Source organism: Antechinus flavipes, chromosome 3, assembly GCF_016432865.1.
Source record: "Antechinus flavipes isolate AdamAnt ecotype Samford, QLD, Australia chromosome 3, AdamAnt_v2, whole genome shotgun sequence".
In the NCBI taxonomy this organism is placed as follows: Eukaryota; Metazoa; Chordata; class Mammalia; order Dasyuromorphia; family Dasyuridae; genus Antechinus; species Antechinus flavipes.
The window spans coordinates 218,488,037-218,504,917 of NC_067400.1; the positions used below are offsets into that span (position 1 = coordinate 218,488,037).

The following is a 16,881-nucleotide window of genomic DNA, read 5'->3' on the forward strand; positions in this document are numbered from 1 at the left end:
TAGGGCTAGAGTCAGAAAGACTTAAATTGAAATCTGGCCCTAGATACTTAGTAATTGTGTCACCCTAGACAAATCACTTAACCCTCTTTGCCTCAGTTTTCCTCATTTTTAAGTGAGCTGGGAAAAGAGGGAGCAAACTACGTCACTGTCTTTGTCAAGAAAATTCAAATGGTATTATAAAGAGTCAGACATGACTGAAATGATTGAATGTAACAACATATGAATATCTTTATGGACTAATTGTCTCATCATTGTGTGTAATCCCTTCATTAGTGGAAATAATAACCTAGCCACATCTTATTCAATGCAGTTTTTATTCCTGTGTCTAATAAAAGTGATAGTTGTCCAAAGAAATCCCAATAGACTTTGAACAGAAAATATCATCTGCATCCAGAAAAAGAATTGTGGAGGGTGAATGAAAATCAACACATTCTATGTTCACTTCTTTTTCTGTATTTTTTCTCTCTCCCATAGTTTTTTATGCTATTATTTTTCTCTCCCAACATGATTTAAAAATCAATGTGTATTAAAACATAAATACATTTAAAAAATAAAATAAAATGATAATTGGTATTTGTTATCTAGATAACTATAGTTAAGTCCCAGCTTCTCTTGGCTGCAGTTTCTTCAGGGTCTAGTTAAATCTCTAAGGTCCCTTCCAGTTCTAAATTTCTGATTCCATATGGTGATTCATTTTTAGTTTATTAAATACTTGTTTCATATCCCTTTTCATTGGGGAATCCAAGAATTATTATGCTAATTCTCACAATAATTTTTCAAGTAAATTTCATTCTGTTTTCTGACTGTGCTTTATCATTTATTATTCTGAGTTCAATATTCTGTCTAGTACTGGTAGAAGGAACAATCATCATCATCATAGGATCATAGGAAAGGTTTTGTTGCTATTCTTGCTCATGAGTCCAGAATGAAAACTTTGAAACTGATAATGTTTCTTCTATGGCATTCTACCAGTGTAACATCTGACATCTCAGTATCTTAGTAGCAAACATATTAAAATCTTGCTATCTTTTAATCATTTTTCCATGTCATGTGAGCAATGCAATTCATCTTTCTCAAAGTAAAATTTGTCCTTAAAGTGTCTTCAATTTGTTTTAATGACTCTTTTAGAGGTGTTAAGACTATTTAGGGGAGGTATGAGTTTATTCACAGAGTAGCTAAAATCAAAGCAAACAACCATATATTGAGGCTCTTAAACATTACTACTAGCTTTTGCAATAAATTCAGAATGACTAGATGATGCATGAATTACCTATTCTGCTTTGGTAGGACATAATGGAATTTTTAGTTTGACCGAGTCACATTATGGAGTGCTTAAATTGGTTTTGGCCATGTCTCAAATAGAATTTCTTCCAGAGTAATTGGACACAATTGTATTAGTTTCTGGCTAATGTAGTTCACTTAAGGCTTGACCAATAAATGACTTTTCTAAAAATGCACAATCAAATTCAATCATAATGATTTTTTCTTTGGTGTTTGATTTAACAAACATTTTAGCAAGCACCTACTATGTGTAAGACATTGTACTAGATGAAAACAAAAAGGAAAATATATCATATCCTAAATAATCTTTTATTAATTCCCTAAGATATCTTTGTCATCTTCTGTCCCTAGTAAACTCTCTTTTGTTAAAAAAAAAAAAAAAAGATTTTAAAAAGAAGGGAGAAAAAAGAAGTTTGACAAAACTAATAAAAAAATCTACCATTTCTGGCAGTATTTTTAATGTTTCATATAAGAAAGTTCACTTTCTTTGGAGCCAAGGAAATTGTTCTCTGAAGCTAAACAGAATCTTTCAAGGAAAGAGAATATCATATTTTCACATAATTTTTACATAACACCATCAGTTATGGAATTTTTTTTTGCTGTGTTCTACTTCAGTGGAGAATAATAGAACTTCTCTTTTGTTAAAGAATGTCATTTATTATAAATGAAACATTTAAAATTTAGAATATCTTGTTAAAGTAAAAGAGTTACCAACTTTTTGGATGTCACTTATAAAACTATATATAGGTAATATAATTACTAAAAAATGAACCTTCAACATGTCCAAAACATATTTATCACTTTACTAAAATCATAATTGGTACTTGAGTCTATATTATTTCAAAGTAAATTAATCAGGGTTCAAAAACTGTGAAAGAGAACAGGGAAGTGTTTTTATGTGTGCACATGTACATGTATGTTTGTTTATAAATAAGCCATCTCAAAAATATTTATATTAATTCTCTGATGAAGTTCTATTTTCATGCTTCATTGTATTATGGAAGAGACCCACAATTATCTATGGCTGTATCAAGGGAACAAATCTCTCTCAGGTCAGACTAAGGTGGAAACGCTTTGGTTAATTGGAGAGGCTTAATATCGAGATATTGGTCACTAAGTGTATTCTTGTTTATAAGTTTTATTTTTCCCAGTCTGGTCTTAACAATGCATGAAAACTCTCCATTATATGTATGTATGAAAGGGCTTTCATATTTCGTGGAGAGAGTAGAAATGTAGTGCATCATTTGAAATTCAAAAATCCCAGTCTTCTGGGAAGTCTAGAAAATTAAATACAAAACTAAATATTAAAGAAGAAGGAGGAGGAACAAGAGAAAAAGTAGGAGAAAGAGGAGGAGGAGGAGGAGGAGAACAGGTAAACAACAAATGATGAGTTTATAGTAGTGCATTTCTAGTGATAGCGAGTTGCTCCCATACTATACTTCTTTGGTCTCAAGATGGCTCCAGAACCATCATGGAACACTTGAACTATCTCATCTCTGTGTGATCAAACTGAGATGGGTAAACCTGATTTCTTATCATAGGAATTGAGACTGAAGGGGATGATAGGAATCATTTAGTCCCAGTATTTCCTTTTATGATTAAATAAACATCACACAGGTAATACCAGCAGAACCAAAATTTGAAACTCAGTTTTCTTTTTCTCAAAATAACTTTATTTTTGTATACTATGCCATCTATGATATATGAATGTTTTAAAAATCCAGTCTGTTTTTTGGTTATTCTTGTTTATTTCTTGGAAAGTTAAAGGCTTTAGCAGTTAGTGTATAAAATTTTAATATATTCACAAAATTTTAATATATTCTGAGTTTGAGCTATATTTAAATTAAAGATTGGGACAGAGAAATATCCTTCCAAAAGATGTATCAGATTATCGTAGTAATTTACCTGCTTAATTAGATTCTCCTAAATAAACATTCTGTGCTTAGAGAAGGCTTCATACCTTAAATCATAGAATCAGAATTGTAAGAGACTATAAAAATATAAGGGCTGTTAACATGATCTGTCCAGCTTCATCATTTTATGAATAGATAAACTGAGGCTGAGAGAGGATGAGGGTCTTGCCCCAGGACACATACTAGTTGCTGACAGAATTGGGACTAAATTTATATAACTTTGTGCCCAATTATTATTCTGCACTTTTATGCACATCTACATGTCTGGAAATGATCTTGGACTTTGAGAATCACTCTCCTTGTTTTTGCTGAATAGATGATGACTGGCCATGCAGATATGATGTTTTATTATTTCTTTTTCCTAAAATGAAAACTTTTCTTAGAAGAAATCTGCCATTTGTTCAGACTGGAAATGAATACAAAGAATAATACCACTTTTTAAGTTCATGATTTGAATGTCACTTAGTTAAAATAGAGAACAAGGCAAAGTTATTTAATAATAATCCTGCATCTTTATAGTTTGTTATGTTATTTTGAGTATATATTTGAGGAAACATCCATAAGAGTTAACCATTTTTGGCACTATTCAAATTTTTATGTGGAATTTGCTTTCTTTTTTAGCTCATGTTTGTGCTCCTTTTCTGTCAAATGCATGCATTTTAAAATATACCACATAGAAACATCTATATACAGTGAGGAATAATCTCAAATGCTGTAATGCATGTATTTATTTATTTATTAAGACTTGGGTTTCAAAAACATGGGCTATTAAAAAAACTTCTATTATTTAATTATGCAAACTCAGTACACTGATGTGTTTGTTTCTGATCTATTGAAAATGTGAATCGAACCTTTAAAATGTAAGTGATGTCATATCTTTTATGTACAAAAGGCCTTGAAGGAGGGACTGGTTGATTAGCAAGCTTAGGGGCTTTCAAAGATATTGATTCAACCAAGCATAATGTCATCACCTGATTCTCTTTTGGCTGTCTTAACCATTAAGAGGCTTTATCTACTTATGGCAGAATCCCAAATGTTTTATCAAAAAGAAAACAAAAAACTAGACTAAAACCATCAGCTATTTTCTCTATAATTTCCCCCTATTTCTAAAGTTTTTAATATGTTTAAATGAATATTTATTTAACTTACTTAAATGCTGTAATTACTATTAGATGTGAAAATTTTATTCCCCTCCAAAAAACTACATTGCTACTCTGCAAAGAAGAAACAAAGGAAAACAGCACAGCTTTTCCTTTCTCTTCTAATGTACATCTTTCATAGAAATAAAATACATAATATTTTAGATATAAAAACTCTCCAATACTCCACATTAGTTTCAAGTTTTATATTTATACTTGACTTCACAATCTTTAGAACATTACATTTAAAATCTCCTATAAATTCCTTGAGAGTAGGGCTTATTTAATAAAATTTTATATTGGTATCCCCAGCACTTGCCACAGCGGCTGGCATTTAGTAAGTGCTTAATAAATGCTTGTTGATTTTTGATGATTCTTAGGAATTGCGTTCCTCTCTTGGATGAAAGAGCATTATTTACAATAACTATTAGAATGTACTAAACATAAACCACAGTATAACATAGTACACAGTAAAAATTTTGGCTCAAGTTTGCATCTGATAAGTATTGTATGACTTTAGGTAAGCTTCTTGACCTTTTGGTAACTGTTTAAGACTGTAAATTACAGAGATAGCAATCTGCATCACACTTGTATATTCCATATCAGAAATTCCCTACAACAATGAAATAAAAAGTCTGGACAAAAATAAAAATACTGATGAATAATTGAATGAATAAATAGATAAATATATGAATAAGCAAGCATAAATAAATAAACAAACCAATGAATTTATTATTTTGTTACTTAAAAATACCAAACATATGGGGAGCAGAATTTTTCAGAAAAATGTAAAAATAAAAGCATTTTTAATAGCTTAATAGGTTTGTGAAAATAATTTACTATGAGATTTTAAAACACAATTTGAAATATTTCTATAAAGCATCTGAATAAAGATATAAAGTCAACCTATTCTTAATTGTTAATTATTATCCCGAAAGTCCAAGTTTGGCCTGGACTAGTGAGTATACTTTTCAGTTATTAGTAAGAAAGAGAAAAAAAATTGCTGTTCATCCCTCATAAAAAAGGTTATTTGTTCCTTTAATTTGGAGAAGAAATGTGTTTTTGTTGTCGTTGCTGTTGTTATTGCTGGTTTTTGGTCCTAGTTACAGACCAGTCATATGAGTGTGGTGAAATCAGAAGATATCACTATTATTGGTAAGGCATTTGGACAGTGGGCAATTCTTATGAAGATAGTAGAAAATTTGTCAAATCTTCCTACATTTTATTCATTTTAATGTTATGTTCTTTCTTCTTCCATAGATTGGCATCTGTGCCTTTGCATCAGCGAATGGGAGTCACTGTCTTTGTGAAACTAAATGATTACCGATATTCACCACATCATTTCAACATCCTATGCGGAGGAAATAGCTACTGGAATTAAAGGATTGTACTCTAGGAATGGGTTGTAAATTCATTAACAACCTTATTTTTTCTTAGTATTGGAATATGCCCATGACAGTACTCAGAGGCTTTTCAGCACTCCCTTAGCCTAAACCTTTTACTCTTTAAAAAGTTTTCTCTGTTTTAAGGACTGGTTTTGTATTCTTCTGAGTGTGGAAGACAGAGATTTTCTGATGTTGATGTAAACAATGTCGAGGCCAAAGGGACTGTTATGGCTTCCTTTGTTCTTCACTCCAGTTTGTGTCATGTTGAACTCCAATTTCCTTCTGTGGATAACAGCACTTGCAATAAGGTTTACACTTATTGATAGCCAAGCACAATATCCAGTGGTAACCACAAATTATGGCAAAATCCGTGGCCTAAGAACACCTTTGCCAAATGAGATTCTTGGTCCAGTGGAACAATATTTAGGTGTACCCTATGCTTCTCCTCCCACTGGGGAGAGGCGATTTCAGCCCCCAGAGCCTCCATCCTCTTGGACAGGGGTTCGAAATGCCACCCAATTTGCTGCTGTTTGCCCTCAGCACCTGGATGAGAGGTCGCTACTTCATGATATGCTCCCCATCTGGTTTACTGCTAATTTGGATACTTTGATGACCTATGTGCAAGATCAGAACGAAGATTGCCTGTACTTAAACATCTATGTTCCAACAGAGGATGGTGAGTACTTCATGCAGACAAAACTATTAGCAGACCAACTAAAGTAAGGGGGAACAAAAGTGTCTTTGAAGATTTTCCCAAAGTTCCATTAATATTGTTTCCTATTACAACCCCTTGATTTGTTTTCACACTTATCAGATACAAACATACTAATTTATTCATTTATCCATTTTTTTCACTCATTCAATGAATATTTGTCATATGCCTGCTGTGTGCAGAGTACACTGTTAGGCTGGGTATACATTTGATTTCCTTTGTCTTCTTATGAAATTATATCTTTTATTTGTAGGCAGGGGAGCTCTATGTGAGTATGTACCACAGTGTTAGACCAATAATTATTTGTAAATAATGGAAACTAATAAGATGAGTAATAAATACAGGATTTTCTTAGGCCTGCTCTGAAACTATAAAAATTCAGGGTACTTCTTTTTGTCAATATTGTTTCCTTTATTAAGATTCTTATTATCTATGGCTGTTTTTGGAGGAAAAGAAATCAGTAGCCATAAATCATATTTTCATCAGCTAAAGAGTTCAATGGATGTAATATATAATCCAATGACCATTTCCATAGCATAATGTTGTAATTCCTTTTTTATTTATTTTAATTCATTTTTATTTAGAAACTGATGAATTTAGGAACAGATTTGGGTAGTAGATCATTTAGTAAAGAGGCAGTAGTATAACAGATAGATAGTTGTGCTTAGCGCCAAAAAGACATAGTTTTAAATTGTAGCTCTGCCACATACTAGCTCTGTAACCCTAGACAAGTCTGAGTGGGCTAGGTTACTCTCTATGCTTTGTTTCAGGAATGGTGCTGATTTCCATTGGCTTGGGGAGTTTCCTATTTCAATGAAATCAAACGTCCATTTCCTATTCTGTATGCAGCAGAAAGCTCTGTTTTACTTTTAAAGAGACTATTTCATAATCTGTGATATAAGGCTACAAAATTGTAAGAAAAGTAGTGTGCAGTGCATCTGGCTAATAATTTTCATACCAATATAACTATTCAATTAAAAGATCTTTGCAGAATAGAATATTGAGAGTTATCACCTAATAATATTGTTTAGTATCGTCTACATATAGGTGTTATACTTAGACAAGGGGCAAGGAAAAAGAGTATAATATTAAATATTCTTGGGTTTAAAATAAGTATATTTCAGTAGTGATGGACATTATCCACTGGCTTAGGGCATATCTTTCCTGTTTTATGTGTCTGTTCTTTTCTCTCTTAGTTTGAAATTCTATTTTAGAAGATTTAGGATTAGTGTCTGAAATGAACAATTGTATTAACTCAGTGAGCACCAAAATTTTATCTACTTTGTAGATAACTGAAAATCTAGCCTCATGCATTTTGATTACTGCCGGCATAACAGTTAATAAGGCAGTCTGAACAAAATGCAACAAAAAACAGACCTAAAAATGTGTCACCAGAGCTTACAAAGCGGGGCCCATCAAATCAGATTAAACAGACTCCAGTCCATTATCTGACTCTGGTCTGGCATAAGTTATTAGTGTTGTTATGGAGACAGAACACAGAATTAGGTTGTGAAGTCTAGGCCTGAAAATGACTCAAGGAGTTAAATTCACATTTGGAGCTCTTAAGTACAGTGTGCCAAAGCTGTCTTTATTTGTAAAAAATCTCTCAGTGGCTGTTTTGTGCATGTATAAAAAGATGGACAACAGCACCCAAAACCAATTAGAGCTCTTATTTCAGAAGCCTTTTGGGTCATGGTTTCTCTCTTTAGAGAAGGGAAAGAAAATGGCCTGAAAAAAAAAAGACTCAAATTACATCTAAAATGCATCAGCTGTGTGAATCTCCATGTAAGCTAGTTATTCCATAAAGCTAACATTAGGAACTAATGTGTCTCAATTATGCTACCTAGTTCCATGAGCTGTTTTACTGTCATTTGATCAAAATAAAATGTATAGGAAAACTAATCAATGACTCTTTGTAGTAACATATTTTTTATATGGTGTTAGAGGATAAAAATCATAGAGGGTATGAGTCTTTTCATTGTTAAGCAGTAAATCGCATTTTGCAAGCAGCAAAAAATAAAATAAAAACTATTGTCAAGTGAAGTGGTAGCTTAAACACAATCATAATAACATTATATTTCTGTAGAACTTTATGTTTTTCAAACTGCTCTCATGTCCATTGCCTCAATTGATCTTAATAGAGAATTCAAAAATATAATAATGGAAGGCTAGAAGTTAGGAGACATCCCTCTAGTGTATGTGAATCTTGAATTTGTATAAGTGAACATCTGAAGCTGCATGTTGTAACAGTAATTTAGGCAAATGAATTTTAAGGGCTGTGAAACTATTTCTGATTGAATGATACAGATCATTGAACGACTGTATTGATTATTTCTGCTCTTCTAAGAGCCAAGAAGGAACACTACTATATAGTTAAGGATTGATTATGTGCTAATTAACCATTATACATTTTCTCAAAGTTTTAAGGTTCTATGATTTTATCCTCCAATAGATGTATATCCAACTCTTTTTGATATGTTTCTTTTCCCTACAAATTTTAAAAGGAACTTTAGATTAATATACTAATTAATCGCTATAGCAATTCTTCCACGAGGGTCAGGTGCTAATTATAGCTTCATGCCATGACAGAATCCTACATTTCATCTCCTACTCTATTGCCATTATATGGGCTGCACTCTTTGCTTAAAATATTGTTCCTTTTTGTCTCCATCATTGAGAATCCCTTGCAGCAAGGGTTAGCATATATTTCATATCTTACTAGATCCTTTTCTGAGGTCTTTAATTGTCCATGCTCTCTTTCTTTTTGCAAGTATCTTGTATTTACTTATTTTTTACTTTTTGTATCTCCCAAGAGAATATAAACTCATCAAGAACAGGAACAGCTTTTCATTTTTTACCTTTGATTCCCAACCAGTAGCAATGTGTCTGATACATATAAATACTTATTGAATTGAAATGAATTATTGAGGAATTTCCTTGTTCAACAGATACATAATATATTCCCAAGTAGTTTTGCAGCTTTTCCATCTTAGTAGTTCCTACTTGACCTTGTTTTCTATTTGCAAAGAATTTGAGAAAAAAAAATAATATTAATGCTATGAAAAGGAATCATGACAAGTCATTAGAGCAGGCCATGAGAAGAGGCAATAATCATAAATACACCTCCAAAATATATAATTGATTGAACTTCAGCTGATTCATTGACCATATTTAGATATGATGTGGTATAGTGATTGTGTCCCTTCAGGTCAAGGTGAAGTTGAAATTTAGTGATATTTTAATTAGTATGTAAAAAACTGAAGCCAAAAATTCTCTTTGGGGGCCTAAATAATTTTGCTTCCAAATTTATCAGATCACTTTGATGAATGCCAAATTTCTACTTAATTTTCTAATGTGTACAAATAATTCTGGCTTGAAGTTTTCCATATAAGAAATGTGCATATTTGTTTTCTTATAAGTAGAATATATTATGTACCAGAAAAGTAATAGGAAACAAAATTAATTTTGAAAATTTGATAAAATATGAGTTCTAATGCCAAATAGAATAAGATTACAAATGTGAGTTTGAAATAAATTGATTCCACTTATCTGCTTTATTTTGTGGAATCATATATCTGCATTACCTGAGTCCATATATTTAAAATTATTGGAATTATTTACTAAATATCACTTCATTGAAAATATACATAAAATTTTACTTATGGTTTTTTTTTTTTGCCTTGTAAATTTTGTTTTATTTATTTTTAAAATACATTGCTGTATGACTCATGTTGGGAGAGAAAAATTAGAGCAAAAGCATAAAAAAGCAGGAAAAAAATTGAACTAAATATAGCATGTTTTGATTTTATATTCACTTTCCTTAGTTCTTTTTCTGGATACAGATGGCATTTTAAATTGGAATTGCTTTGAATCATTGAACCACTGACAAGAATGAAGTCTTTCTTAGTTGATCGTCACACATTCCTGCTGTAATGGTGAACAATGTATTCCTGGTTCTGCTGATGCTCCGCATCAGTTCATGTAAATCTTCTGAGGTCTTTTTGAAATCATTCTGCTGATTATTTCGTATAAAACAATAATATTCGATTATCTTCATACAGCTATTCCCCAGTTGATGGGCATCTATCATTTTCCAATTTTTTTACTGCCATAAAAAGATTCTGCTATAAAACATTTTTGCACGTGTAGGTCCTTTTCCTTCCCTTATGATTTCCTTATGATTGCACTGCTGGATCAAAGGGTAGGTGCAGTTTTATGGCCCTTTGGGCATAGTACCAGATTGCTCTCCAGAATGATTGGATCAGTTTACAACTCCACCAACAATACATTAGTGGCCCAGTTTTCCCACATCCGACACTTACCATTATCTTTTTTTTTTTTTTTTGTCATCTTACCAATCTGAGAGTGTGAGGTAGAATTTCAGAATTGTTTAAATTTACATTTCTTTAATCAATAGTGATTTAGAGCATTTTTTTCATCACAATAATGGCTTTAATTGCATCATCTGAAAATTGTCTGTTCATATCCTTTGATCATTTATCAATTGGGGAATGACTTGTATTCTTATAATTTGACAAAGTTCTTTTTGTATCTTTGAAATGAGATCTTTGTTAGAAATATTGGCTGTATAGATTTTTTTCCCCAGCTTTGCACTTCCCTTTTAATCTGTGTGTTGGTTTTGTTTGTGCAAAAACTTTTAATTTAATGTAATCAAAGTTGTGCACTTTATCTTTCATAATGTCCCCTAATTCTTTTTTGGTCATAAATTCTTTCATTCTCCAAAGATTTTATACGTAAATTATCCTTTGTTCTCCTGATTTGCTTATGATATCACCCTTTATGCCCAAATCATGTATCCAGTTTTACCTTATTTTGATAACGGGTCTGAGATGTAGGTCTATGCTAAATTTCTGACATATTATTTTCCAATTTTCCCAGCAATTTTTGTCAAATAATGAGTTCTTATTCCAGAAGCTAGACTTTGGGAGTTTATCAAATACTACATTGCTATAGGCCTTGATTATTATGTCATGTGTATCCATTCTATTCCACTGATCCACTATTCTATTTCTTAGTAACAATTGTTTAGATGACTGATGCTTTATAATATAGTTTTAGGTTTTGTACTGCCACTCCACCATCCTTTGTAATTTTTTATTAATTTCCTTGATTTCTTGATCTTTTGTCTTCCAGATGAATTTTGTCATTATTTTTCTAGTTATTGAAAATAAAGTTTTGGCAGTTTGATTGGTTTGACAATGAATAAGAAGACTAATTTTCATACAATTGTCATATTAGTTCAGCCAAGACATAAACATTTGAAATTTTTCCAATTGTTTAGATATGACTTTACCTGTGTGAGAAGCGTTTTGTAATTGTGTTCATAAAGTTTTTGGATTTTTCTTGGCAGGTGGACCCCAAATATTTTATTTTGTCTATAGTAATTTTAAGTGGAATTTCCCTTTTTATCTCTTGTCAATGGGGTTTGTCAGTAATATATAGAAATGCTGATGATTTATGTGGGTTTATTTTATATTCTACAGCTTTACTAAAGCTGTGAATTATTTCCAGTAGGTTTTTGTATGATTTTCTATTCTTTGAGTATACCATCATATCATATGCAAAGAGTGATAGTTTTATTTCCTCAATGCCTATTCTAATTTCTTTAATCTCTTTTTTTCCTTGTTGCTAAAGCCAATAATTCTAGCACAATGTTAAATAATAGTGATGATAATAGGCATCCTTGTTTCACCTCCAATTTTATTGGGAATGCATTCAACCTTTCTCCATTACAAACAATGCTTGCTATAGAATTTAGAAAGATACATCTTATTGTTTTTTGTTTGTTTGTTTGTTTAAAATTGTATTTGTAGAAACATGTACGGACAAAATATCATGGAATTTAAGAGTTTAGAAGCGACTAAGGATGTATCCAGTTTGATCTGTTCACAAAAGATATCTCCTATGCAACAAGTTGACATTTGATGTTGAAGACTTCCACAAAATGGGATATTAAATATCTCTTCATGCTGACCATTCTACTTGGGAATGCATACAATTCTTAGGAAGAGTTTCTGACAAATAGCATGTCTTCACAATGACTAGCTATTGTTCTATCTGTGGGGACCAAATAAATCAAGTACGTCTTATTGTTTTAAGGAAAGATCCTTTTATCCCTATGCTCTATAATGTTTTTAATAGCAATGGGTGTTGTATTTTGTCAAAAGCTTTTTCTGCATCTATTAAGATTATCATGATTTCTGTTGGTTTTGATATTGATTTGGTTGATTATAGGAACAGTTTTCCTGATATTGAACCAGGCCTGCTTTCTTGGTATAAATCCCACTCGGTTATAGTGTATTACACTATTGATAAGTTGCTATAATTGCTTTGCTAATATTTTATTTAAAATTTTTGCTCTGATATTCATTAGGGAGATTGGTCTGTAATTTCTTTCTCTTTTTTGACTCTTTCTGGTTTAGGTGCCATTGATATTCTTAGGTGCCATTGATATTCTTGTGTCATAGAAGGAATGTTACCACTTTTCTTGGTAGTAGTTTTTTAACCCACTCCTCTCACTACCTCAATAGTTTGAGGCAAACCCAACCTTTTCCCTTTTCTCTTACCTTTTCCCCTGTGTTTCTGCCTTCTATTCTGTCTCCCTTTCTTTTCTTTTCTTTTATTTCGTCCTACTTCTTTATAGGGTTAGATGAATTTCTATACCAGATGAAAGATTAAGTTATTTCCTCTAAGAGCCAAAACTTCTGACATCAAGCTTGAGACAATGCTCATTCCCCCCCTCCTTTTTTTCCCTAGATTGTACTAGGTCTTTTGTACCTCTTCATGTTAACCTCATTTTTCCCTATTAAATATCCCTTTTCCTCTTTTTCCAGGATACATCTTTTACCATCACCTTTTTCTTTGAAGTCATCATATCAAAGTCTTTTCACAATTACACCCTTAGTCTTGGTGATACCCTCCCCTCTTTTCTGCTTACTTACAATGTAACGCTAGCACCCCAGATACTTCAGAATCAGCTGGAGTCAGGATAAGCAAAAGTCCTTAATCTTTATTCTTGGTCCCCAGGCCCAGGATTGAACAGGATGGAAGCAGATTCTCCACAACTGCCTTCCTCCTCGTCTATTGCCAAGATTGTGTGTCCCTGGCTAGCTTTACTCCACCCCCTAGTCCCTCCTACAATCCTCTACACCGATCATTGAGCCAGTATGGATAGTGAAAAGGACCATTTTCCAAGCATATGCCCATAGAGTATTGTCCAATCAGTAATTAGCATCAAGTGCTCAGCACTCCCGCCTCAGTGCATCAACCCAATAGTTTCAGCCCTCTACAACTTACAATGACTTCTCAACAATTACAGATATTTTTCCATTTAGTGATGTAAACAGATCAAACTTTAAATGATATATATATTTTCCCTGTTTAGCTTTTTATGCTTCTCTTGAGTCCTGTATTTGTAAATTAAAATTTCTATTTATTTCTGTTTTTTTTCAATAGAAATGATTGAGAGTCTCTTGTTTCATTGATGTTCCTTCATCTCTCCTGAAAGATGATTCTGAATCTCATTGAGTAGTTAATTCTTGGTGGTAACCCTGGGTCTTTTGCTTTTTATCTACTTGTGTTTCTTGATAGCAGACTAACCTATAAATTAAAACCAAGACATATTTAACTTTTAGTAGAATTGGCATTTCATCAAAAGCAACCAGCTGTTTCAAAAATCATTGTGAAGCAATATGAGCAAAAATATAAAAATGAGAGGACAATTATGATGCTTGTGGAAGACAGAGAAATTAACCTAAGAAGAGAGAAGAAACCTTGTTAGATTGCAGTGTGGCACAAACTTGCAAATTTATATGGACCCACATTTTAGAAGTCTGATAAATCTTAGCAGAGTTGTTTCAACTTGTGCTGTAGGCAGTAAGAAGTCATTGTGGGCTCTTTGGAAAATAACTGAAATGATTCAAATGTTTGATGAAAATTGAAATTGAAGTTAGATTCAGAGAGGATTAGAGTCAGGAAAAAAACATGAAGGTGCCAGTGAATGGTGTGAAGTGAATTTATCTTAGCCTAAAGAAGTAACAACAAGAATTGAAAGCAAAAGGAGAAGCCAAGGGATTTGAAAGAGAGAATGTATGTGTCTTTGAGACAGGGCACATATGAAGAATAGAAGAGATGGAAGAATCAAAGATGACTGAAATTTTTATCAGAGACTGGAAAAAATAATGATACTGCCCAAAACTGTGTTTAGTTCTTCCACCTATGTCTCTATCTGAATTTTCTAATGTAGCAAATACAACTTAATTTGACCTATTTCAGATGTTTTGAAGTACTATGAGAAACAGAAAAAAAAATCATATAATTGTAAATTACCTTTAATATAGTCTATTTTTTAAAAAAAATGCAAGTTATCATTAAATGTGATTCAAGATAAAATAAGTACTCATTTTGGTTGAGCTGTTCTCACTTTCTTTAATGCCCACATAAATGAAAGAAGGGTGGAATTTCTAGCATCACACATTTAACTAGTTACTTATTTGCACAATAACTAGCTACTTACTTCAGCACCATGCCATCTAAATATGGAAATGAACAACTAAATGTTCTTTTGACTGTTTGCACATTTAGATACCATCTTTATGCCAAGTTAGGCTGTGCTAACTGCTAAGGGTTGTACCTGTACTTTGTTAAGATATTGGTATTGTAGTTCACAGCTGTGTAGAGCCTGCTGGAATAGAAGGATAATGTTATCCTGGGGCTGTTAGAATATTCAGCAAGAGAAAGGCACTTCAAGGCAGTATAGATCAGACAAATCCAGGAATACATCAGTAATGAAAAGCATCATTCTTTCCTCATTAGTACTGATTAGCCAATGCTTTCTTCCTTGTAGTTCATTAAGTTTCAGTTTTGACACATGAGAAACAAATTATTGAGTTAGATGATATTCCAAGGCTTTATTCCAGCATAAAAATCCTATGTCTCTAAGTATATGAAATTGATTAATGCCCTCCACTCCATTTTTAAAAATTACCACCTTTTTCCCTATTCTTTACCATTGGGAATATGTATAGTCATGCTATAGGACCTATTAGCTTTTACATTATTAACCTTATTCCCACTTACTCTTCAAAATATGCCTGTTTTATTTTCCATTACCTTGAGCCTTTGAGGTTAGAAGAATGTGGTAATGTTTGGCAACCTTCACATCATGCAAAATGGTTTGATTTATTGCAAAATTCTAACCTTCTCAAATAAAGATGGGGCTTTCTGGAAACTTCTAATTCTGACACTTCCTATGTAGTTAGTTCTGATGCTTTGGGAATCATTTGTTTTCATTGTGATATTTGCATTATGTTGACATGCTGTGAGATATTTGGGGGAGGTAGGAATCCTTGTTTTCCTAGGTTCATTAATTATGTTATAAACTGATTGGGAAATACACAATAAGTGATATGGTCTTGTATTTTCCTGAAACACATGGTATGAATGTGCTTCCCTCATTGGAAAATTGCAGGATTCATAGAGCATTAGAATCTGGAGGCACTGGAAAATATTAGTCATTGTTATGATGCCTAGTGGTTTTGTTTTAAAGTTATAAGAGTAGGAATTTAGATTTTGCTCAGGGAAAGTGGAAGAATGTGCAATGCAAATATACACAAATAAAATGGCTTATCCAGATATTCAGATTTATGCTATTGCTTCTTACTGTGATGTATTTTCTTTTGCTTTGTTTAAATAATAGATTTTTATTTTCAAAATGCATGCAAAGATAGTTTTCAACATTCACTCTTGCAAAACTTTAGGTTTCAAATTTTTCTCTCTTCCTTCCTCCCACCACACCTCCTACACAGCAAGTAATCTACTATAGGTTAAACATGTCCAATTCTTCTAAACATATTTGCTGTAGTATATTTTCAACATGAAATAGTAAAGAAAATAGTTTAATATATGACTTTTAATTTAATATGCTGTATTTAGTACACTTTATACCTAAAAACTCTATAATTCATTGCAAACATTCAATGCACTAACTCATTTAGAAACCATACCTAATATAATTTAAATAAATAAAATTTGTTTAACATTAAAAGAATTAAAATTTTAAATTAATAGCATATCTATATCATAGTGATACTTCACATGTGTTTACCAATTTTCCATCAAGTAACATATTTCTAATTCAGTTCTAGGCAGCTCAGCTTAAAGAGATATTTAAAGACAATCTATTTATGATGGCTCCATTCTGAAAATGGCTTTACAAAGCAGGAGGTTTAAACTGAATGAATCACAGACTATTAATCTCTTCTGATTAATCCCTAACCTTTATCATGTGGATGCTGTTTCTATGAAAGGATTTCTAGCTATTATGATTTATGGAAATCAAACATCAGGATTTTTCTTGAAAGAGTATCTTAAAACAACAGCCTCAGCAATCTATAATAACAAGAAGAATATGCACTGTTATTTTGAAAGAT

General features: G+C 32.1%; 1 protein-coding gene across 2 annotated transcripts in view; it reads left to right on the plus strand.

The window, feature by feature from the left end:
• The window catches only part of NLGN4X (neuroligin 4 X-linked), a 472,262-nt gene that overhangs the window by 93,902 nt on the left and 361,479 nt on the right, over positions 1–16,881 (plus strand). For both annotated transcript variants that reach the window (XM_051984569.1, XM_051984571.1), the window contains exon 3: positions 5,594–6,394. In XM_051984569.1, coding sequence (XP_051840529.1) covers positions 5,923–6,394 — 472 coding nt within the window. In that variant the 5' untranslated portion in view covers positions 5,594–5,922. The remainder of the gene's footprint in view (positions 1–5,593; positions 6,395–16,881) is intronic.